The 26,562-nt window shown below is 44.5% G+C and overlaps 1 protein-coding gene across 1 annotated transcript in view; it reads right to left on the bottom strand.

The window, feature by feature from the left end:
- LOC126183679 (ARF GTPase-activating protein GIT1) overlaps positions 1 to 26,562 on the bottom strand; it is a 288,183-nt gene that overhangs the window by 222,686 nt on the left and 38,935 nt on the right. Inside the window, exon 2 of the mRNA XM_049925857.1 lies at positions 3,880 to 4,123. Coding sequence (XP_049781814.1) covers positions 3,880 to 4,123 — 244 coding nt within the window. The remainder of the gene's footprint in view (positions 1 to 3,879; positions 4,124 to 26,562) is intronic.

The raw sequence follows: 26,562 nt of genomic DNA, 5'->3' as shown, positions 1-26,562 counted from the left end.
TAAATTTCTTCATGTGTCATCCATTAGACAAAATATACCCTTACACATAAGTCTTGTGGGTGTCACAATTTTTTTAAGTACTTTATATCCCACGATGAGTTGAAAGAAAAGAACTCTAACATTTTATCTTCATTCCACAAGTAGCTAGGGCAATGAACGTTGAGCAGTACAGAACCTGCCAGTATGTGGACAGGTCTAAAACAACAATCGTGTGACAGGTGTCTTGGAGACTGATCGCTAAGACCTTTTGTTTGCTTCAACAGGCACCCTATAGTTTCTTATGTAGCATATTTTGAAGTTGTGGTTTTTCCAACAGCACTGCATCGTCTCTGCAATCCTACAGTTAAGTCCAGATCCTGACAAGCTGTAACACACAGTGTTGCACCATCAAACTTCATGGTGAGCACTGCGGCTGCCATGAGTTTACAGTTTTAGAGAGATTTAGTACTCATAAGCTCTCGGCTTGTTAAAGCCTAGATTTGATCAGATCAGCACCCAGCCCTGAACAGCTCAATTTCTTGATGTGTTCACATTTGGCACCAGTCATGAGTGGGGTAATCATTATCAAAATACCAAAGAAGCCACAAGCATTCTCCCCTATACTGGAAGAGATTTTCAATATGATAAGCCACTAAAATTACTATCCTGTTCTTGTTGTAAATCAAAAACACTGTTACTAAGTTTTTAAGCAGTCCATACTGATAGTCTTTTGGACTTAAGTCTCTGAGCAGTAGCTAGAAATGTGTCCTTATTTAATGGAAGCTTTTTTTGCTGTTATTTTCTGGTATTTTTGTACCAATGATATGTCTTTTAAGATGATGTAGAATAATAAGACAGGGCTGGTAGGTGAAAGCCACAGATGAACTCAATGCAGGCATAACAATTCGCATTTTGCAGTCGCATTTTGCAGTTCCATTGGGTGTCACATTTTTGTGCACACCTGCTGCTCAGCAGAAGCATGTAAGCAACAATGTTAAAATTTCTTTGAGTCAGTTATCCAGTATGGCATAAGTTTATTGGAAAATTTATACAACATAACACCACTAACACTGCTGAAAAAAGCTATCAACTACGTATAATACCCAACAGAGAGATTCACATTCCTAATTAATTAAAAATACTAGCAATTGCTTCTTTTCACTTTTGGAAATTTTGATTATCTTGCAAAATAACTGAAACACAATTTTAAAAATTCTACTTCAAGCAGTACGGCAGCACTTAGCACAAAGACAATTTCCCACATGATGAATAAAATTGTCCAGACACAGCAGGATATAAGGTTAATTTATTATAACAAATTAGAAAATAAGAGTGTATTTAACCTGCATTTTTGTTATGTGGAAGGCTGCTCTGTATCCTCATAGTATAGAATAGCTGTTATTCTTCCAAGGAATGGAGCTAAGTTTAAACAAGAAAACCGTAAATTTATCTGGTGATTTTTGTAGTTATAAATACTGTAGTAATTACGAGGGTAATCCCAAAAGTAAGGTCTCCTATTTTTTTTTTTTTTTTTTTTTTTTGTAAGTACATAGACCTGTTTAATTCTACAATGGTTTACATCAGATTACAGCTTGAACATTTAGCTATTTTTTGACATAATCACCATTCCTGTCAATGCATTTTAGTAGACGCTGTGGCAGTTTTTATATGCCCGTGTCATACCAGCTCGCCGTCATGCTGTTTAGAAAGTTATGAACCTCTTCCTTCACCTCGTTGTCAGAGCTGAATAGCTGGGACCACAATTACCGCAGACAGGTGTTGTGAGACTCTAAAAAAACTCCAACGGGCAGTCCAGAACTGGAGAAGAGGAATGGTGAGCAAGGGCGTACCATTTCTCCATGACAACACTCACCCACACATCATTCGGCAAACTGCTGCTCTCCTGCAACAGTTGCAGTGGAACATAATCATCCACCCACCATACAGTCCTGACTTAGCGCCCAGTGACTATCACCTGTTCCCTAGGTTAAAAGAACAACTGGCCAGAAAGCGATTCAGCTCTGACGACGAGGTGAAAGAAGAGGTTCATAACTTTCTAAAACAGCATGGCGGGGAGCTGGTATGACATGGGCAAATAAAAACTGCCACAGCGTCTACAAAAATGCATCGACAGAAATGGTGATTATGTCGAAAAAGAGCTAAATGTTTAAGCTGTAAACCGATTCAAACCATTACAGAAATAAACAGGTCTGTGTACTTATAAAAAAAATAGGAGACCTTACTTTTGGGATTACCCTCGTATATTGCACTAATGCCCGAAACATTATGCTTGCGCTATCTCTCTCTCTCTCTCTCTCTCTCTCTCTCTCTCTCACTCTCTCTCTCATATTCATATTTCGTGTATAAAACTGGTAGTCACTGAATTATGACCTCAATCGAATTATTAACTGTGCATTATGGTCAGAGAATCTTCATGTAAACTAGTAGTGCTTTGTGACTGAGTAATTCAAAAGATAGTGGGCAATTAAATCTGATGAAAAACAATTTATCTATTATTGTGAAGGGTTCGTAGTGAATGCTGGCAGGGCTCATGCTTCAGTCCTTTTAAGTTACAGCTTGTTTTCGACAGCTGTCATAGTGAAGTGTATCAAGATTAATGTCTAAGTAAGATACAAACATTACAGTTGTCAACAACATCAACACATGGATTCTCTTGGTACAGTTGTGGATAGCAGAGAAGGTTAACAGATACTAGCAACTTGTGCATATCAATAGGTAAAGCAATGTGCAGAAGCTGACCATACAACACAATAACAGTCACTTTAATGAGCTATTCCTGATTAGAATGCTGCAAAAACACACACACACACACACACACACACACACACACACACACACACACACACATTATACTACCCACCAGGTTCATCAGTGCAGTCAACATGTTAGTTGCACGAAGGTCCACGAGTTTTATCAGTCATAATTTTTACTCCATTTGTAAATGGGCATGTTCTAGTTCAAAATTAATTGCTTGACATGATAGATTCTTTGCAAAAGCTCCCTCCAGCACAAGACAGTGGTGATGGTTACATATTGTGAAAATGTTTACAAGCTCTGACTCTGGACCTCTCTTTTTCCTAAAGAAATGGGGGGGATGCACCAATACTGCATTGCTTCCTCAAATGGCAACGGAACCTTGTCTTTTAAGATAAAAATGTACTTAATTGTACTCTTTTGTGTCTTAATGGCTAGAAGAACAAAGTGTGGACTTCCATCACCCACAGTGACTCCAAGTCATTGATGTCACTTTGGTTCCTCAATAGGTTCATACCCTTCCCTACATACTCAGCATTTAAAATCACAGTGCAGACAACATGGTTAGCCATAAAACATCATCATAGTTACCATCCAATTACAACAATCTTGACATGGCAAAGAATTAGCTAGGTTAAGTGGTCACACCTCAGTGATCACACTGTATCAGGAAAAAAGAAAATATAAATTAACAGATTGCTACTCAGCATAAAGATGCCATGCTGAGATGCAGATGGGCACAATGAAAGGACTGTTACACATTAAGCTTTCTGCCAAAGCCTTCTTCAGAAAGGAAAGAGACACAAATCACACAAGCAAGAGTGTGTGTGTGTGTGTGTGTGTGTGTGTGTGTGTGTGTGTGTGTGTGTGTGTGTGGTTTCTTTCCAAAGAAGGCTTTGGTTGAAAGCTAAATGTGTAACCGTCTCTGCTGTGCCTGTTGGCAACTCAACATGTCATCTATAAGCTGAATAGTACTTTATCTTTTTCATAATATTGTTGATATTCAAAACTGGACTTTCCATTGTTTGTGAGAAAAAAAGTCAGAAACACATAAATACAAAATGAAAAATCAAACAGTGGCACAGAAAGCTTCAACATGCATCTGACTATCACTACAGAACTCACTGCAATGGGTCTCTTGGATGCGGTTTGCGGTGACTAGCCAGCCGCCCAGGTTCCAGCAATGCATGCTCCCATACACTGTTAACAGCATGGCTGTTCAGTGACTGCAATAACAGAAGCTGTGAAGCACTCCACACACTGCGCCGAAGGGACTTTATTTGTGATACATGCCGCCCCAGACTCCGATGTACAGAGCAACAGTCATCGCAGAGGACAACACACCTATTCACCGATGCCCAAGCAGGGTCTGTAATAACAGGTTACCATCAATAGAAGTAAAATAACTAGTTTACAAAACAGCTGCAAGGCATCACAGATTAAATTAATTATTTCACTAGATAAACATCTCAATCTTTGCAAAAATAGCTCTCAAAATGTGTCTTTCAGTATGTCTGATTGAGGTAAAGCTAGCCTCAACTCAGAGATTGGTTTGAATACCATCGTCTACCATAGTCATACTAAACATGGTCATTTGAAGTAAATTACCAGTCAGTTATAAGAGGGATGCATAGTTTAATGTGTACATTGGAGACTAGTGCGACTAGATTTTCATACATTAACAAATCAGTGTGAGATGTGAAAGAAGTGATAAGTAACTAAACAAATATCCTAGGACTGATAGAGGACTGAGGTCCCAGGTCTTTGGAGTCATGGATTGACACTTATCCCATCAGCCAACAAGCCACATTACATTTGATTATAACAAATATTTATATTGCACTACCACATTGTTGTTGTTGTGGTCTTCAGTCCTGAGACTGGTTTGATGCAGCTCTCCATGCTACTCTATCCTGTGCAAGCTTCTTCATCTCCCAGTATCTACTGCAACCTACATCCTTCTGAATCTGCTTAGTGTATTCATCTCTTGGTCTCCCTCTACGATTTTTACCCTCCACACTGCCCTCCAATGCTAAATTTGTGATCCCTTGATGCCTCAAAACATGTCCTACCAACCGATCCCTTCTTCTAGTCAAGTTGTGCCACAAACTTCTCTTCTCCCCAATCCTATTCAATACCTCCTCATTAGTTACGTGATCTACCCACCTTATCTTCAGCATTCTTCTGTAGCACCACATTTCGAAAGCTTCTATTCTCTTCTTGTCCAAACTAGTTATCGTCCATGTTTCACTTCCATACATGGCTACACTCCATACAAATACTTTCAGAAACGACTTCCTGACACTTAAATCTATACTCGATGTTAACAAATTCCTCTTCTTGAGAAACGCTTTCCTTGCCATTGCCAGTCTACATTTTATATCCTCTCTACTTCGACCATCATCGGTTATTTTACTCCCTAAATAGCAAAACTCCTTTACTACTTTAAGTGTCTCATTTCCTAATCTAATTCCCTCAGCATCACCCGACTTAATTTGACTACATTCCATTATCCTCGTTTTGCTTTTGTTGATGTTCATCTTATATCCTCCTTTCAAGACACTGTCCATTCCGTTCAACTGCTCTTCCAAGTCCTTTGTTGTCTCTGACAGAATTACAATGTCATCGGCGAACCTCAAAGTTTTTACTTCTTCTCCATGAATTTTAATACCTACTCCGAATTTTTCTTTTGTTTCCTTTACTGCTTGCTCAATATACAGATTGAATAACATCGGGGAGAGGCTACAACCCTGTCTTACTCCTTTCCCAACCACTGCTTCCCTTTCATGCCCCTCGACTCTTATAACTGCCATCTGGTTTCTGTACAAACTGTAAATAGCCTTTCGCTCCCTGTATTTTACCCCTGCCACCTTCAGAATTTGAAAGAGAGTATTCCAGTTAACATTGTCAAAAGCTTTCTCTAAGTCTACAAATGCTAGAAACGTAGGTTTGCCTTTTCTTAATCTTTCTTCTAAGATAAGTCGTAAGGTCAGTATTGCCTCACGTGTTCCAACATTTCTACGGAATCCAAACTGATCTTCCCCGAGGTCGGCTTCTACCAGTTTCTCCATTCGTCTGTAAAGAATTCGCGTTAGTATTTTGCAGCTGTGACTTATTAAACTGATAGTTCGGTAATTTTCACATCTGTCAACACCTGCTTTCTTTGGGATTGGAATTATTATATTCTTCTTGAAGTCTGAGGGTATTTCGCCTGTCTCATACATCGTGCTCACCAGATGGTAGAGTTTTGTCAGGACTGGCTCTCCCAAGGCTGTCAGTAGTTCTAATGGAATGTTGTCTACTCCTGGGGCCTTGTTTCGACTCAGGTCTTTCAGTGTTCTGTCAAACTCTTCATGCAGTATCATATCTCCCATTTCATCTTCATCTACATCCTCTTCCATTTCCATAATATTGTCCTCAAGTACATCGCCCTTGTATAGACCCTCTATATACTCCTTCCACCTTTCTGCTTCCCCTTCTTTGCTTAGAACTGGGTTTCCATCTGAGCTCTAGATATTCATACAAGTGGTTCTCTTCTCTCCAAAGGTCTCTTTAATTTTCCTGTAGGCAGTATCTATCTTACCCCTAGTGAGACAAGCCTCTACATCCTTACATTTGTCCTCTAGCCATCCCTGCTTAGCCATTTTGCACTTCCTGTCGATATAATTTTTGAGACGTCTGTATTCCTTTTTGCCTGCTTCATTTACTGCATTTTTGTATTTTCTCCTTTCATCAATTAAATTCAATATTTCTTCTGTTACCCAAGGATTTCTATTAGCCCTCGTCTTTTTACCTACTTGATCCTCTGCTGCCTTCACTACTTCATCCCTCAGAGCTACCCATTCTTCTTCTACTGTATTTATTTCCCCCATTCCTGTCAATTGTTCCCTTATGCTCTCCCTGAAACTCTCTACAACCTCTGGTTCTTTCAGTTTATCCAGGTCCCATCTCCTTAAATTCCCACCTTTTTGCAGTTTCTTCAGTTTCAATCTGCAGTTCATAACCAATAGATTGTGGTCAGAATCCACATCTGCCCCAGGAAATGTCTTACAATTTAAAACCTGGTTCCTAAATCTCTGTCTTACCATTATATAATCTATCTGATACCTACTAGTATCTCCAGGATTCTTCCAGGTATACAACCTTCTTTTATGATTCTTGAATACCACATTAGCAAACAGCAATAACAACAATTTAAAACACACAGTGGGCCTTCCTGTCCAACTAACATCATAACTGAATGGCTCTACAAACTAGCAACATTTCTGTAACACATATCTCAAGAACTAATTTAAAACTCCAATTTATCATTTGTTCCTAACCACACATTCCAAGGCCCACAGGTCATCTGCCTTAATGCTATGGGGCTGGGTAGAGAGCATGTGGTGTAGAGTAACAGCCATGAGACTCAGGTTGACCTGAACTCTCGATCGTATCCTTTCTCCCAGGGATGCTAGTCCTGCAGCATTATGAAACAACTCTCTAGTCTCATAAGGTATGGATCGAATTTAATGACAAGTTCATAGTTTGCATTGGTCTGTGAAGAATGCTCTAAATAGCACAATTGCATCAGCACTCCCTGAGAAAAGCAGAGTCCCTGTCTGGCAGAAAGTTTTAACTCACCATAAAACATTTAAATATTTCATGTTTGAAAAGCATTCTATGCTTTCATGAGGGTGCCTATTTCCTGACTGTTTTAACTTTTCATTTCCACAAACGAAGGTGGGTAGAAACAGAAATAACCCCCCCCCCCCCCCTCAAGCGGGTAAACTAATTTCCATAACAATAGTGGGCTTGGGACATACTTTGTACATATGTCAAGAATAGCTGTTTTTATGTTACAAAGATAAACATGTAAGAGAAAAATCATAGTTCAATTAAAGACAATGATGAAAGAAACTTACATAATATGCACTAAAGAACTGTCTAATTAAGCAATACTGAAATAGAAATGACACACACACATAATTAAAAAGCACAGTTACATCAGATCCCAGCCAACTGCTTATTCGATTGCTCGTTATCTTGCAGAAAATTGCCTCATTGTGGGATTGCGCTGCTAGCTCGTAATGTGGGTCATTTTCCTGCACAGATCGTAATCTTTTTCTGACCTATCACACTGTTTATTTTACACTACTGTTGTTCACTCTGATGTATGACAACACAGTTTACCACTCTTAGCTGAAGCAATAATGAGGGAATAGGTATAGGCTCACAATTGTGAAACAATAATGGAATGGAGCAAAACAATTTTATTTGCATCTGGCACGCTTTATACATAGGCGTACCCATCTGAGGGTTAATGGGCACACAAAAACCTTTCTGTACTTCACAATACATCATACTCATAACATCTTTTTAAGCTACCTATTCACAAATAGACATGTAGACATGTGTAATGTGCTGCGAATACACAGAAAGATAGATCCTTTATCATTTAGCTACAAAATAGCAGGTCAGCAACTGGAAGCAGTTAATACCATAAATTATCTGGGAGTATGCATTAGCAGTGATTTAAAATGGAATAAGCATATAATGTTGATCGTCGGTAAAGCAGATGCCAGACTGAGATTCATTGGAAGAATCCTAAGGAAATGCAATCCGAAAACAAAGGAAGTAGGTTACAGTACGCTTGTTCGCCCACTGCTTGAATACTGCTCAGCAGTGTGGGATCCGTACCAGATAGGGTTGATAGAAGATATAGAGAAGATCCAACGGAGAGCAGCACGCTTCGTTACAGGATCATTTAGTAATCGCGAAAGCGTTACGGAGATGATAGATAAACTCCAGTGGAAGACTCTGCAGGAGAGACATTCAGTAGCTCGGTACGGGCTTTTGTTGAAGTTTCGAGAACATACCTTCACTGAAGAGTCAAGCAGTATATTGCTCCCTCCTACGTATATCTCCCGAAGAGACCATGAGGATAAAATCAGAGAGATTAGAGCCCACACAGAGACATACCGACAATCCTTCTTTCCACGAACAATACGAGACTGGAATAGAAGGGAGAACCGATAGAGGTACTCAAGGTACCCTCCGCCACACACCGCCAGGTGGCTTGCGGAGTATGGATGTAGATGTAGAAATATGAACGTTTCTATAGAATAGATAGTGCTTACAGGTGCCAGGAATTTCCATGTGCAGAATGCAAACTGCAAGAAAATTTCTCCTTACCACTGAAGAGACCTCAAAAAAACATTGGCCAATTAAGAAATCTTGAGAGGTGCCCTTAGCAAGAAGTAGATTATCCTAAATGGAACAGAACAATCAGATGCTACAGCAGGTGTGAGTACGACAATTTCTGTACCCCTGACTGAACTTGCCAAAGTGTTTTTGCCACACAAACAGCAGCAATAAGTTACAAACTGTGATAGGTATTTATCTTATCTATGTCTGGTGTAAAAAGAGGATCATCAATTGGATTTATATCCCACAACCCATCCTACGATGTACAGCTGAGGATACAACTTACATTGTATACCAATATCATTACCATTTCATGATCCATTAACAAATTACTGTTTTACTTTCACGGTCGTTTAACTAAATACTCAGAGGAGGAAATAAAAAGATGCTGCAACATACTTTCTAGTGTGTGCACTTCTTGTATTAAACAATAAGACTTTTCATGAATATCAATGTTTCTCATGCAATGTTCACCACAGAAGTTCTTAAATATGATAACAATATGAATCTTCTCCCAGTCACTTGGAACACTTTTGCTAATCCAGTGACTTCACACCAACTGCCGCTAAAAGGGGAGCAAGTTCCTGCACATAATCTACAGGTAATAAAAAGGTATCTTATCAGGTCAAGTGTGATTGATTTTAGTTAATTTTCAGTTCCTTAATCTTTTACCTCAACATGAAGTTGAAAAACGAACGAACTCTCTTTGTTCTACTAATATTTGTTCACTCTGAACCAGTTTTTAGCTTACTGGGCCATTTTATCCATTGTGTCGTTTCCTTGAACAGTGGAAAATCCAGGGTGGAATGTAACAATATGATGAAAAGGAAAGTTGCTATTCACCATATAGAGGAGATGCTGAGTCACAGACACACGAAACAAAAATACTGTCACAGATAAGCTTTCAGCTAGCAAGGCCTTCGTCAAAAATAGATGACAGACACTTGTCGCACACACTTATGCAAACCAACTCACACTGTTGTGTGTGTGTGTGTGTGTGTGTGTGTGTGTGTGTGTGTGTTTTTGGCGAAGGCCAGCGTGTGTGTGTGTGTGTGTGTGTGTGTGTTTTTGGCGAAGGCCTTGCTGGCCTAAAGCTTATTTGTGACAGTCCTTTTATTGTGCCTATCTGCGACTCAACATCTCTGCTATATGGTGAGCAGCAACTTTCCTTTTCATAATACTGTGTCACTTCCTCATCTGCACAATAATTGAAAGGATAGCCATCATCTTTGGTAAAATAATTTTGGAAAATAGAATTCATTATTTCACCCCCTCTCTCCTCTCTCTTTTTCTCATTCTAAGTATACTAATGAATTAGCAAGCCGCCCTGGCTTCACAGCAACAAATTAACACACACAACTGCTAATTGTGAAACAGTTTGTTAGTGATAATCACATCAGAATCCCTGCAGTAGTTCCTGCAATTATCGTTAGCATACAGGCATGAAAATAAAATGGAAGACTTTAAATTGGGTATACCTATAGACAACTGAACAGATGACTGAGCCACCAACTGCCTTATGGGGTTTTTGTCAGTCCAATATACAACATTTTACTTTCAAATTCATTGAATATTTTTCACATTGCTCACCTAACAGTAATATTGTTTCAGAACAATGTTTTGGCTCTGTTTACTTGCAATGAAGAGATCTCTACATAGTGAAATAATTTTCTACTATAGTTACTCATAACCTTGCGTGACACATACCTATGTAAAGTGCACTGTACTATACTCTTTAGCTTTATTCACCAATAATTCACTTTTTCAGTCCATGAGATGAATGTCTAATATTGGCTGCTCAAGTACACTAGACTCTCGCCCTCAGTAGTCCGGCCTCTCAGTAATCCAGCACACACCCAAAGCACATGCACAATGAATTATCATGCACTGCAATGCTTAGTTAACCAAAGCTTTATATACTGTATTTGAAATTTTAGCTTTCTTTACAGTTTGGAATAATGTCTCCTACAAGGAAACACGTTATGCTAGACTTTAAGCAGAAACACGAAATTTAAAACAGAGTATGTACTTTATTAAATCCAAAAATTCATTAATTTTCAAAGAAAACTTAGTCCTTGAGTTGGTACTGCTGGGCCTTCATGGCCTGTTTGGGAGGAGTCAGTTAGCATTACAAGTATTACATTGGTACTGCATGTTTCTGGTTGTCATATAATGTATTCCAGGAAACCTTGGCAGCTTCAGCACCAGCAGTGTGAGACATCTTCATGCTGTCTCCTCCTGTGTCTTCTTCTTCCTCACTTTCATCATTACTTTCTTGCACACTTTTGATTATTTCTTCACCTGTTAAAGTTTGGTCCATACCACAGTTTTCGTCATTCAGCCACTTAGTAACAACTTCGTCAATTTCTTCTCCTCCTGGAAGGTTGTGGAACATGTCAGCATACAAAGTAATTGATAATTCTGAATTGACTGGCTCATCACTGTCGCTCACAACTGGATCAACTTAGCATCAATGGGTGGCCACAATTTTCTCCAGCTCTTTATTATGGTAGCACTCTCCACTTTATCCCATGCTTTGGCTGCTTGGGAAACATTATCACATATGATAATTGCTTTCTACGCCTTCAGCATAGTCTCGAAAGTTGGACCTTGATTTAGGCTTATCGGAAATTAAATACTCGATAAGGAATTCAGTAGAATATCAGGACAACTGCGTAATCACCAAGAAGTGCACAAATAGGAATGTGCCTTGGTGGAATAACAACTTAGAAATGCAAAGAAAACAGGTATGAAGACTATTTAATATTGCGAGACGTAAAGGACAATGGGCTAAATAGCGTGAGGCCCTTGTCAACTACAATCTTGCAATCAGACAAGCAATGAAGGCATCCTGGAAGGCATTCTGTGAGGAAGTGGAGAGCACGGTTGCACAAGCCAGACTTCACAAGATTCTCACTAGAGTACCAACCAATTCAGGATGTATGTTGAGGAAGGAGGATGGAGAATATGCAAAGACAGCACATGAGATGCTGGAACTGCTTCTCAAAACTCACCTTCCTCAATATGCTCTGCCGGACAACACAGTCCACAAAGTGATCCCAGAGAGACAATGGTTCTCAGGCACTCAAAGAGAGGACTGGTAATCGGCCAAGGAGAGTGTGAACTTCAATAAAATCCAACGGGTGGTGGGAACATTCCAACCATTCAAGTCACCCAGCCCAGATGGAATTTTTCCAGCTCTCCTGCAACATGCAGGAGAGAAGCTCATAAGAGTCCTATGTAGGCTATTCAGGGTTAGCCTAGGAGTAGGCATCATTCACAATGCTTGGAGGGCAGTGACGATTGTCTTCACTCCAAAGCCAGGGAGAACTGATCATACCAAGGCTAAGGATATGAGACCAACCAGTTTGTCTTCCTCCAAGAGGAGGCTAAGTAGGGCCCCTCTACATTCAAACGAACATGCATATCAACCAGATAAATCATGCGAGTCAGCTCTCCACCAACTCGTTGCGAAGGTGGAGAAAGCACTTCACTTCCAAGAAATAGCCCTCTGCATCTTCCTGGATATTGAGGAGGCCTACAGTAACAATATCGATACCACGATAAGGGCAGCAAAGGTGCATGACCTGGGGACCACTATATGCAGGTGGACCAGGGCCATGCTTAGTGGAAGGAAAGTAGAGCCTACCATGATGAATGAAAAGATGGTAATTAACACCACTAGAGGCTGCCCACAAGGAGTAGTTTTGTCCCCTCTATTGTGGAATCTAGCGGTGAACGAACTCATTGAGGAATTAAATGCCAGACAATGCTTCTGCCAAGGATACGCAGATGACTTTCTCATAGTAATACTTGGCAAATTTACTGACAGTTAGAAATATGGCACAAGGAAGTTTGGACATCATGCAAAATTGGTGCATTAAACAGGATCTGAGGGTTAATCCTAAGACTCAAGTTGGAATCTAAAGCTCTTTGATGAAACTCTACCTTTGAAGGGAATAGTGAAACATCTAGGAGTGACCTTAAATGAGAAGCTCACATTAAGAGTATCTGCTCCAAGACAAAAAGTACTCTAGTGAGTACTAGAAGGGCTTGTGCCAAAAACTGGGGCCTAAGCCCCAGGGGTATACATTGGATATACACCACAGTGGTCAGACCTAGGATTTCCTACGGGGCCGTAGTGTGGTGGAAGAATGTAGAACAGCTGGTTGCAGCTAAGAAGCTTGCTAATGTGCAGAGATTGGCCTGCTTAGCCACAACAGGTGGAATTAGCAGCACACCAACTGCTCGAATCGAAGCCATGCTGAACATGCCTCCTCTACACCTTTGGGTCAAGATGGAGGCAGCAGCTGGGGCATACATACTTAAAACTGGTAAAAACTGGTCTCATACAGATATCCAGAATCATACACTAACATAGTGAGTGAGGTAAATATAGGAATGGCTGGGGAAATGCCTGCCGACTATATAATAACTCCCAATTGCTTCAACAAGCCTTAAAACATAATAATTGGAAGTAGGGAGCAGTGGGATAAAACAGTTAGACACCGTACGGGGGACATTGTTTGGTTTACTGATGAGTCAAAAATAGACCAAGGCTTTGGGGCAGGGGTGTACCGGGTTCAACCAAGACTGGAGGGCATCATCTCTCTAGGAAAACTGGCCTTTGTATTCCAAGCTGAAATTACTGCAATCAGGGCATGTGTGGAGGAGAATATGTGTACGTGTTATAAGGATCATAGCATCTACATCCATTCAGACAGCCAGGCAGCCCTGAAATGATTAGCAGCTCCTGCAACAAGGTCTAAGATTGTTGTAGAATGCCACAGGACACTGGCAGAGCTAGGGGGAAGCAATAGGGTAAACCTAGTGTGGGTCCATGGCCACTAAGGGATGGCAATGAACAAGCCTACAGATTGGCTACGATGGGGACAACAACTCCATTTATTGGACTGGAACCTGCCCTGACAACCACCAAGGCTATGATCAAATTAGAACTACAGAACTGGCTTAGGAAACAGCACGCAGGACATTGGACCAAGGTCCATAAACAAAAACATGGCAAGGTAATGATGCCCAAGCCATGTTTTAAAAGAAGCTCTGTAATTCTGGGATTGAACAGGAAAGAGATCAAACTCATGACTGGACTGATGACCGGCCACGGGAATTTCAAAAAACACCTACACACAATGGATATAATGGAAGAGGACCCTAAATGTAGGATCTGTGATGAGGGTGAAGAAACTGCATCACACCTAATCTGCGATCCATGGCACTGGAGAGTAAAAGATAAAGAAACTTCAGGACAACTACACCTGAAGAAATTGTGTCTAACAAAAAACTGGTAGAGGGACTTCTTGCACTATTTAAGGGCACTGGTTGGCTTTACTGGATATACAGGGAGCAATAATGCACAATAAACTTAGTTTCAGTGTGGGCAGTGGGGGGGAGGGGGTGACCTAAACTGTTTTAGCTACCCCGTTAAACCAAATCAAAGCTTCTGCATACATGTAGACTTCAGGTGGTGAATGTGGGGCAGCCATGTCAGCTTATTATCAAAAATAAGGCTCAAGAAATGATACTGTGCTACAACATCGAGGAGCTGGTCATCAAAATAAAGTTCTGGATAGGGGTGTACTGTAGGTAGACGACAAATTTGCGTAACCCGCATTTTAAGAGGGACAAAACTGGAAGCCATGGCTGGTGGCCCACATAAATGCTCATCGGATGGCATCTTGGAGCTGGTGCTCAGCAGATGCTACCGAGTGGGAGATGTACCAGATGCAAAAATTGTCGATGTGCAAGGCCAGGGTACCCAGGGACCCAACAGAGGTCACAAGCCATTGATGGCAATGAGGAAGAGTGTGACACTTAGCACAGAATCCTGTGTGATACCATTCTCCTGAATTCAAGGGGCACTGAGTGAAGTACCAACTTGAACCTGGAAGAGCCGGTAAGATAAGAACTTGCGGATAAAAATCAGAAGGGGACCATAGAAGCCCCAGTCTCTCTCTCTCTCTCTCTCTCTCTCTCTCTCTCTCTCTCTCTCTCTCTCTCGTGGGGTTTTAGGGCGCAAAACATTTAAGGTCATAAGTGCCCAGTATAGGACTACAGAACACTGGGTACACAAGAGTAAAAAACAGTTGCGAGGTCCAATACAAAAAGTAAGAATAAACAAATCTAAAACATCAAGATGTTACAGAAGAGTACCTAAAAGACGTCAACAAGACACTGGAGTCACCAGGTAGAAATTAAATCTCTTGTCATATTACTTGTTCTTAAAAAACTTAAAACGTGAGCCACAGTTCGCACATCATCCACTAAAATGTCTGGAAATGCAGGTGGCAGCCCGAGCCTGAGACATAAGTGGCTAAAATAGGGGCAGAGAATCAGGAAATGTCTGACCGTTAATGGCTGGCTACAGAAAGGACAGCTGGGTGCAGGGTCACAACTCACAAGTGGCAGTGACTAAAGCGGCAGTGCCCTATTCACAACCGAGCTAACATTACTTCCTAATGGCGATAGACGGCTGGGAGGAAGTCGACCAGGCTGTTGGGAGAGGTTTGACTCTCTGAGTTTATTACATCTACATCTACATCTACATTTATGCTCCGCAAGCCACCCAACGGTGTGTGGCGGAGGGCACTTTACGTGCCACTGTCATTACCTCCCTTTCCTGTTCCAGTCGCGTATGGTTCGCGGGAAGAACGACTGTCTGAAAGCCTCTGTGCGCGCTCTAATCTCTCTAATTTTACATTCGTGATCTCCTAGGGGAGGTATAAGTAGGGGGAAGCAATATATTCGATACCTCATCCAGAAACGCACCCTCTCGAAACCTGGCGAGCAAGCTACACCGCGATGCAGAGCGCCTCTCTTGCAGAGTCTGCCACTTGAGTTTGTTAAACATCTCCGTAACGCTATCACGGTTACCAAATAACCCTGTGACAAAACACGCCGCTCTTCTTTGGATCTTCTCTATCTCCTCCGTCAACCCGATCTGGTGCGGATCCCACACTGATGAGCAATACTCAAGTATAGGTCGAACGAGTGTTTTGTAAGCCACCTCCTTTGTTGATGGACTACATTTTCTAAGGATTCTCCCAATGAATCTCAACCTGGTACCCGCCTTACCAACAATTAATTTTATATGATCATTCCACTTCAAATCGTTCCGCACGCATACTCCCAGATATTTTACAGAAGTAACTGCTACCAGTGTTTGTTCCGGTATCATATAATCATACAATAAAGGATCCTTCTTTCTATGTATTCTCAATACATTACATTTGTCTATGTTAAGGGTCAGTTGCCACTCCCTGCACCAAGTGCCTATCCGCTGCAGATCTTCCTGCATTTCGCTACAATTTTCTAATGCTGCAACTTCTCTGTATACTACAGCATCATCCACGAAAAGCCGCATGGAACTTCCGACACTATCTACTAGGTCATTTATATATATTGTGAAAAGCAATGGTCCCATAACACTCCCCTGTGGCACGCCAGAGGTTACTTTAACGTCTGTAGACGTCTCTCCGTTGATAACAACATGCTGTGTTCTGTTTGCTAAAAACTCTTCAATCCAGCCACACAGCTGGTCTGATATTCCGTAGGCTCTTACTTTGTTTATCAGGCGACAGTGCGGAACTGTATCGAACGCCTTCCGGAAGTCAAGAAAAATAGCATCTACTTGGGAGCCTGTATCTAATATTTTCTGGGTCTCATGAACAAATAGAGCGAGTTGGGTCTCACACGATCGCTGTTTCCGGAATCCATGTTGATTCCTACATAGTAGATTCTGAGTTTCCAAAAACGACATGATACTCGAGCAAAAAACATGTTCTAAAATTCTACAACAGATCGACGTCAGAGATATAGGTCTATAGTTTCGTGCATCTGCTCGACGACCCTTCTTGAAGACTGGGACTACCTGTGCTATTTTCCAATCATTTGGAACCTTCCGTTCCTCTATAGACTTGCGGTACACGGCTGTTAGAAGGGGGGCAAGTTCTTTCGCGTACTCTGTGTAGAATCGAATTGGTATCCCGTCAGGTCCAGTGGACTTTCGTCTGTTGAGTGATTCCAGTTGCTTTTCTATTCCTTGGACACTTATTTCGATGTCAGCCATTTTTTCGTTTGTGCGAGGATTTAGAGAAGGAACTGCAGTGCGATCTTCCTCTGTGAAACAGCTTTGGAAAAAGGAGTTTAGTATTTCAGCTTTACGCTTGTCATCCTCTGTTTCAATGCCATTATCATCCCGGAGTGTCTGGACATGCTGTTTCGAGCCACTTACTGATTTAATGTAAGACCAGAACTTCCGAGGATTTTCTGTCAAGTCGGTACATAGAATTTTACTTTCGAATTCACTGAACGCTTCACGCATAGCCCTCCTTACGCTAACTTTGACATCATTTAGCTTCTGTTTGTCTGAGAGGTTTTGGCTGCGTTTAAATTTGGAGTGAAGCTCTCTTTGCTTTCGCAGTAATTTCCTAACTTTGTTGTTGTACCACGGTGGGTTTTTCCCGTCCCTCACAGTTTTACTCGGCACGTACCTGTCTAAAACGCATTTTACGATTGCCTTGAACTTTTTCCATAAACACTCAACATTGTCAGTGTCGGAACAGAAATTTTCGTTTTGATCTGTTAGGTAGCCTGAAATCTGCCTTCTATTACTCTTGCTAAACAGATAAACCTTCCTCCCTTTTTTTATATTCCTATTAACTTCCATATTCAGGGATGCTGCAACGGCCTTATGATCACTGATTCCCTGTTCTGCACTTACAGAGTCGAAAAGTTCGGGTCTGTTTGTTATCAGTAGGTCCAAGATGTTATCTCCACGAGTCGGTTCTCTGTTTAATTGCTCGAGGTAATTTTCGGATAGTGCACTCAGTATAATGTCACTCGATGCTCTGTCCCTACCACCCGTCCTAAACATCTGAGTGTCCCAGTCTATATCTGGTAAATTGAAATCTCCACCTAAGACCATAACATGCTGAGAAAATTTATGTGAAATGTATTCCAAATTTTCTCTCAGTTGTTCTGCCACTAATGCTGCTGAGTCGGGGGGTCGGTAAAAGGAGCCAATTATTAACCTAGCTCGGTTGTTGAGTGTAACCTCCACCCATAATAATTCACAGAAACTATCCACTTCTACTTCACTACAGGATAAACTACTACTAACAGCAACGAACACTCCACCACCGGTTGCATGCAATCTATCCTTTCTAAACACCGTCTGTACGTTTGTAAAAATTTCGGCACAATTTATCTCTGGCTTCAGCCAGCTTTCTGTACCTATAACGATTTCAGCTTCGGTGCTTTCTATCAGCGCTTGAAGTTCCGGTACTTTACCAACGCAGCTTCGACAGTTTACAATTACAATACCAATTGCTGCTTGGTCCCCGCAAGTCCTGACTTTGCCTTGCACCCGTTGAGGCTGTTGCCCTTTCTGTACTTGCCCGAGGCCATCTAATCTAAAAAACCGCCCAGCCCACGCCACACAACCCCTGCTACCCGTGTAGCCGCTTGTTGCGTGTAGTGGACTCCTGACCTATCCAGCGGAACCCGAAACCCCACCACCCTATGGCGCAAGTCGAGGAATCTGCAGCCCACACGGTCGCAGAACCGTCTCAGCCTCTGATTCAGACCCTCCACTCGGCTCTGTACCAAAGGTCTGCAGTCAGTCCTGTCGACGATACTGCAGATGGTGAGCTCTGCTTTCATCCCGCTAGCGAGACTGGCAGTCTTCACCAAATCAGATAGCCGCTGGAAGCCAGAGAGGATTTCCTCCGATCCATAGCGACACACATCATTGGTGCCGACATGAGCGACCACCTGCAGATGGGTGCACCCTGTACCCTTCATGGCATCCGGAAGGACCCTTTCCACATCTGGAATGACTCCCCCCGGTATGCACACGGAGTGCACTTTGGTTTTCTTCCCCTCCCTTGCTGCCATATCCCTAAGGGGCCCCATTACGCGCCTGACGTTGGAGCTCCCAACTACCAGTAAGCCCACCCTCTGCGACCGCCCGGATCTTGCAGACTGAGGGGCAACCTCTGGAACAGGACAAGCAGCCATGTCAGGCCGAAGATCAGTATCAGCCTGAGACAGAGCCTGAAACCGGTTCGTCAGACAAACTGGAGAGGCCTTCCGCTCAGCCCTCCGGAATGTCTTTCGCCCCCTGCCACACCTTGAGACAACCTCCCACTCTACCACAGGTGAGGGATCAGCCTCAATGCGGGCAGTATCCCGGGCCACCACAGTCGTAGTCCGATCGGGGGATGCGTGGGACGAGCTGGCTGTCCCCGACAAACCCCCATCCAGACCCCCACAGTGATGACCATTGGCAACAGCCTCAAGCTGTGTGACCGAAGCCAACACTGCCTGAAGCTGGGAGCGAAGGGATGCCAACTCAGCCTGCATCCGAACACAGCAGTTGCAGTCCCTATCCATGCTAAAAACTGTTGTGCAAAGAACGTCTGAACTAATCTACACAAAATTTAAACGGTTATTAAAATACAAGATTGCCTAGTAAATGCAGTAATGCTGCCACTTGTGCACTGCTGACACACTGTTCGGCGGCGGAAGGAGACTACGCGATTTTACACTATTCAGGTACTAAAACGCGATGCTACAACTCTCAAATACTATAATACGCCCGAAATTTATGAATTAAACACTGCAAGTACCAAAAACACGCAAAGAAATTAAGAATTAAACTATGTAACAAATGAGTGAGCTAGGAGTATACGACTTGCTGCTGCAGCTGCTTATCCAACGGCGGCAGGGAGCATCAATGGTCATGCCAAAGTGACATGATACACCGATAGAGAAAAGTACAAATATCTTGCAAGGGAACAGAGTAAGAGGCGGGCTGAACGAAATGGACTGCGGCCTTGGCTGCAGCATCAGCAGCGTCATTCCCAGGCACACCAATAGGGCCAGGAACCCAGAACATCAATTGGGCTCCCCCATCCGGGAACACATGGAAGCAGTCCTGTATCCGTCAAATGATGGGATGGACTGGATCGGGATCATCTAGACTCTGAAGGGCAATGAGGGAGTCAGAGCAAATCACACATCGAGTGAGCTGGTGCCTCTGAATTTAGTGAACAGCCTGATAGAAGGCAAAAAGCTCTAGTGTAAAAATTGTGCACTGGTCAAGAAGCCGGTATTGAAACTTATCAGCCCCAACGACAAAAGCACAGCCAACACCGTGGGCGGACTTTGAACCATCAGTGTACAAAAATATGCTATCGCCAAGTTGTGAGCGAATTTCGAGAAAGTTGCAGCGATAGGTCAGCTTGGGAGTCGAATCCTTCGGGAACGAGCTGAAGTCAAAATGAACACAAATCTGTGTCTGAAGCCAAGTTGGTGAAGGGCTCTTCCCCATTCAGAAAGTGGCAGGAAGTGTGAACTGCAGCTGCTGAAGCAGGTGACGAAAGCGGATGCCAGGAGGCCGCAGAGAAGAAACGTACATCTCATACTGGCGATCAAGAATGTCATCAAAAAAAAAGGGTCAAAGGTTGGGTGGTCTGGCATGGAAGAAACCCGACATGCATCCCTACTGAGTAAGATGTCACGCCGCTATGACAGTGGTAGTTCACTGTCTTCTGCGTAGATACTCTCAACAGAGTTAGTACGGAAGGCACAAGTGGCGAGACGGATCCCCAAATGGTGTATTATATTTAGACCGCAGAAGATAGATGGCTGTGCAGAGGAGTAGACAATGCATACATAATCCAACTTGGAGCCGACAAGAGATCGATAGAGGCGGAGGAGGACAGTCTGGTCAGCTGCCCAAGAGGTACCACTCAATACACGAAGGACATTTAGAGACCGGGTGCAGCGTGCAGCCAGACAGGACACGGGGGGAGACCGACTGAGTTTCCTATCGAACATAAGCCCTAAGAACTTCGTTGCATCCACGAACAGGAGAGCATTTTGGCCCAGTCACAAGGACGGTGGAAGAAACACCTTGTACCGCCAGAAGTTGACGCCAATGGATTTGGCAGCAGAAAAGCGGAAGCCATTTGTGACACTCCACGAATATAGACGGTCCAGACAACGCTGAAGACAGTGCTGCAGGAGCTGCAATAAATAGCAAAGTCGTCAACGAAAAGAGAACCGGAAATGCCAGCTGGAAGGCAGTCCATAACGGGGTTGATGGCTACGGAGAAACGGAGAAGAGGACGACACTGAGTACGGAGCCCTGAGGCACCCCGTTCTCCTGTGAAAAGATGTGGGGTAAGGAGGAATCCACACGTACCCGGAAAACTCGATCTGTTAAAAATTCTCGAATGAAAGTGGGAAGATGACCGCGAAGGGCCCATGTGTGCTTAGTACGTAGAATGCCTGTCTGCAAAAACAGGTACCATAGACTTTCTCCAAATCAAAGAAAACAGCCACTGTTTGTCCCTTCTGCAGAAAATTATTCATGATGAATGTTGACAGGGTGACGAGATGATCAACCGTTAAGCGGTGCTTTCGGAACCCACACTGAACATTAATGAGAAGATGGTGTGTCTCCAGCCACCACACCAATCGACCATTCAACATGCGTTCCATCACCTTACAAACACTGCTGGTAAGGAAAATTGGATGATAGCTGGAAGGAAGGGATTTATCTTTACCAGGCTTAGGTAGGAGAACACTAATAGCTTCATGCCAAAGCATGGGAAATACACCGTCAGTCCAATTACGGTTGTAGGTATCGAGGAGAAAGCGTTTTCCTGCAGGAGGAAGATTCTACAGCATGAGGACGTGGATTGTATCGGGACCAGGAGCAGAAGACCTGGATGAGGAGAGAGCATGTTCCAGCTCGCTCATAGTAAAACGAGTATTGTAGCATTCGCGATTCAAAGAGAGAAGAGAGACTGCACGAGCCTCATCCGCCTGTTTCTGAGGAAGGAAGGCAGGATGGGACTGGGTGGAGCTTGAAACCTCTGCAAAGTACTGGCCCAAAGCGTTGGCAACATGTACAGGGTTGACTATGACATTTCCTGCCACAGTCAGACCAGGAATCGGGGAGTGGGCGGTAGTCCCAGAAAGCCAGCGCAGGCCACCCCAACGAGAGAGGATGGAGTAAAACTACTGAACGAGCTGATGAAGGAAACCCAGCACGCTTTATTGTTTTCCTTAATAGTGCGGCAGCACTCCGCAAGTAGTTGCTTGCAGCGGACGCAGTTCGTTAACGTAGGATGATGGTGAAAGATGCGAAGCGCACGTCGTCGGGCACAGTCGTATTGCCGCACTCCACAGTCCACCAAGGGACCGGGACCCGATGGGAAGAAGTAGCAGTATGAGAGAGAGAGAGAGAGAGAGAGAGAGAGAGAGAGAGAGAGAGGATTCGGCAGCCGAGAGAATAATGTCCATGAGGTGCTCGATCTGATCATCACAGCATCACAGCTGGGAAACGGCCATTTGTCAAAGACAGCCAAGGAGGAATACAGCCTCCAGTCCGCAAGAGAGAATTTCCAATGAGTGGGCTGCTGTGGTGGGGTATGACTGTACAGGCGAGTCACACTAGGGAAGTGGTCACTCAAGTAAGTATCGGAAAGAGCACACCACTCGAGTAAGTATCGGAAAGACCACACCACTCGAGTAAGTATCGGAAAGAGCACACCACTCGAGTAAGTATCGGAAAGAGCACACCACTCGAGTAAGTATCGGAAAGAGCACACCACTCGAGTAAGTATCGGGTAGAGCACACCACTCGAGTAAGTATCGGAAAGAGCACACCACTCGAGTAAGTATCAGAAAGAGCACACCACTCGAGACGTCGAGTGAGCTGGTCAGAGCAGATCAAGAGGTCTAAGTGGGAATAAGTGTGCGTGGAATCAGAGAGAAACACGACTTCACCGGTGTTAAGGCACACAAGATTAAGAACCTCTCGGGCAGGCGACAGGTGAGCCCCAAAGAGGATGGTGGGCATTGGTGTCACCGAGGTGCAGAAAGGGTGGAGGAAGCTGAGCAACAAGCTGCATCAGGTCTGCCCTAGTGACAGCAGAAGACAAAGGGATATAAATGGTGCAGAGGGTAAAGGTAAATTCAAGAAGGAAAACACAGACAGCAACTGCTTGCAGGTGGGTGTGCAAGGGGATAGCACAATGACAAACATCATCTCATAGAAGCAGCATGACCCCACAATGAGCAGGAATCCCTGCCCTAAGTGGAAGGTCCATCCGGAGCAAAGTAAAATAGGAAAGAGAAAAATGGTCTTGAGGACATAGCATGGTTTCTTGGAGACAGACGATGAGTGGCCATTGCGATCGCAGGAGCAGGAGCAGCTGCAGCTGCAGCTGCATCTGCAGGTCCGCCTGTTAAACTGAAGGTCACGGATATTCCATTGTTAAAGAGCCATAAAATTTAGGAACACTGGAGAATGAAGAAGAAACTCACCTCGACGGCCGATTAGAGCGAGCTGTCAAGGGACAACGGCCACTGGAATCCACAGGTGGAGGATCTTCGTCCATCAACTCAGCAGGATCAACGGAGCTTCCCTGGTGTCAGTTAGTTGAAAAGGACCGACGAGTCGGAGAGGGGGAAGACTGTTTGCCTTTGGATGATTGTTTTGGCTTTTGGCGATTGGCAGAAGAGCCATTGGCTGCGAACTCTAGGTACACAAGAAATCTTCCCGGGAATAAACCTTTTTGAATTGACAGTTTACTGGTTGCATTGCAACTGTCTTCGCCGGTGAGTGCGAAGAATGGGTAGCAGAATCTACTGATCGGGAAGCGGGAGAAGGAGTGTCGTTTGAAGGCAAGGTGACATAACACCATCGAACTGAACTGTAAGTCACAAGTTTGCGTAGCAATGTTTTTTGTGGGACGGGGAGGGGCTAACATGGTGCTGTACCTTCCAGATGAAGGGACATTCAGTTTACGGCTCACCAACAGTTTCCAAACAACAGGAAAAGGTACCTTCTCCTTCACCCTTATCTCCTGAACACCCCGCTCATCTTGATAGATGGGACAAGAATGAGAAGAAGCAGCACGTTTGCCGTGACAATTAATGCAGCGGGGGGAAGGAGGTGGACAGGCACCCCCTCATGTGCATCCCTGCTACAAGTGACACATTTGGTCATGTTTTTACATGATGTGCTGTATGATTGAACTGGTGGCAGTTTTAACACCTCAACGGATTGGGAATGTAAGGGCACACAGAGATGACTTCATAGCCTGCCTTGATCTTGGTAGAGAGCGTTAACCGATCGAAAGTCAGCCAAATCGGCAGTTTCCTTCTTCATAACTCTATGAACAGCAGTAATGCCGTCATCCGATAGATAATTAGTTATTTCGTACTTCGTCAAGCCATCCAACAGCCTAGTGTAGATAACACTTTGGCACGAGTTAAGTTTCCTGTGAGCCTCCACTTTTATAGGATATTCATGGAGGTTAGTTTCTGGGCCTGGAGAGCACTATCAATTTCCAAAAGCAGCATTCCATTGCAGAGACGAGAGCATGACTTCACAGGGCCAGCAATGCCATCCAGGCCTTTTGTATAACAAAGGGGTTTACAGAAGCAAAAGTCTGGTTTTCGTCTAAACGTGAGACTACTAGATATTGAGGCGCAACAGGAAGAGACATGGAGGCAGGAGCCTCATTCCACTTTCGCTTATGGGAAACACTCAGAGAAAGAGAAGGAAAATCAGTCATTGGGGAGAAAGTCCCCCATGATTGCCAGCATCTCTGATGGTGCGCTCCTTCCAGCAGGGGCCCTCCAAAGGGGAGCCCCCCACCTTAGGTGATTGTCCACACCTTAGGTCACACCTCCCAAACGATAGACAGAGGGATCAATCGGCAGAGGAGGAAGGTAAAAGCTCAGGCAACCACCCCTCCCTGGGCCAGGCCGGTACCAGGGGTACATGCGGGCCCTACATACCAACCCGGGGCTGGGAATAACCTGTTACCCAGTCTCCTGCTATGCGTCAAACGCGTGGGTGGCCATCAGGCAGACACAGACAGAAGAAGAAGAAAAGATAAGAAGGGAAGGAAGGAAGGAAGGAAGGAAGGAAGGATGGCCTCAAACACCACAGCAGAAGAAAAGGACAGCAGAACAGGGAAAAGGGCGGAGCAGGGATAAAAGATCAGCGCGGGAGGGAGAGGGAAAAAGATCAGCGCGGGAGGGAGAGGGAAAAAGAGCAGCGCGGGAGGGAGAGGGAAAAAGAGCAGCGCGGGAGGGAGAGGGAAAAAGAGCAGCGCGGGAGGGAGAGGGAAAAAGATCAGCGCGGGAGGGAGAGGGAAAAAGATCAGCGCGGGAGGGAGAGGGAAAAAGATCAGCGCGGGAGGGAGAGGGAAAAAGAGCAGCGCGGGAGGGAGAGGGAAAAAGAGCAGCGCGGGAGGGAGAGGGAAAAAGAGCAGCGCGGGAGGGAGAGGGAAAAAGAGCAGCGCGGGAGGGAGAGGGAAAAAGAGCAGCGCGGGAGGGAGAGGGAAAAAGAGCAGCGCGGGAGGGAGAGGGAAAAAGAGCAGCGCGGGAGGGAGAGGGAAAAAGAGCAGCGCGGGAGGGAGAGGGAAAAAGAGCAGCGCGGGAGGGAGAGGGAAAAAGAGCAGCGCGGGAGGGAGAGGGAAAAAGAGCAGCGCGGGAGGGAGAGGGAAAAAGAGCAGCGCGGGAGGGAGAGGGAAAAAGAGCAGCGCGGGAGGGAGAGGGAAAAAGAGCAGCGCGGGAGGGAGAGGGAAAAAGAGCAGCGCGGGAGGGAGAGGGAAAAAGAGCAGCGCGGGAGGGAGAGGGAAAAAGAGCAGCGCGGGAGGGAGAGGGAAAAAGAGCAGCGCGGGAGGGAGAGGGAAAAAGAGCAGCGCGGGAGGGAGAGGGAAAAAGAGCAGCGCGGGAGGGAGAGGGAAAAAGAGCAGCGCGGGAGGGAGAGGGAAAAAGAGCAGCGCGGGAGGGAGAGGGAAAAAGAGCAGCGCGGGAGGGAGAGGGAAAAAGAGCAGCGCGGGAGGGAGAGGGAAAAAGAGCAGCGCGGGAGGGAGAGTGAAAAAAAGCAGCGCGGGAGGGAGAGTGAAAAAAAGCAGCGCAGGAGGGAGCAGAAAAAAGAGCAGCGCAGGAGGGAAAAAGAGCAGTGCAGGGAAAGAGCGATACAGGAAAACAGCAGTGCAGGGAAAGAGCGATACAGGAAAACAGCAGTGCAGGGAAAGAGCGATACAGGAAAAGAGCAGTATAGGGAATGAGCGACACAGGAAAAGAGCAGTATAGGGAACGAGCGACACAGGAAAAGAGCAGTATAGGGAACGAGCGACACAGGAAAAGAGCAGTGTAGGGAACGAGCGACACAGGAAAAGAGCAGTGTAGGGAACGAGCGACACAGGAAAAGAGCAGTGTAGGGAACGAGCGACACAGGAAAAGAGCAGTGTAGGGAACGAGCGACACAGGAAAAGAGCAGTGTAGGGAACGAGCGACACAGGAAAAGAGCAGTGTAGGGAACGAGCGACACAGGAAAAGAGCAGTGTAGGGAACGAGCGACACAGGAAAAGAGCAGTGTAGGGAACGAGCGACACAGGAAAAGAGCAGTGTAGGGAACGAGCGACACAGGAAAAGAGCAGTGTAGGGAACGAGCGACACAGGAAAAGAGCAGTGTAGGGAACGAGCGACACAGGAAAAGAGCAGTGTAGGGAACGAGCGACACAGGAAAAGAGCAGTGTAGGGAACGAGCGACACAGGAAAAGA

This window comes from Schistocerca cancellata, chromosome 1 (assembly GCF_023864275.1).
Source record: "Schistocerca cancellata isolate TAMUIC-IGC-003103 chromosome 1, iqSchCanc2.1, whole genome shotgun sequence".
NCBI classification, from domain to species: Eukaryota; Metazoa; Arthropoda; class Insecta; order Orthoptera; family Acrididae; genus Schistocerca; species Schistocerca cancellata.
Note: the sequence above shows the minus strand (reverse complement) of the source record. Positions and strands in the feature narration are given on the sequence as shown.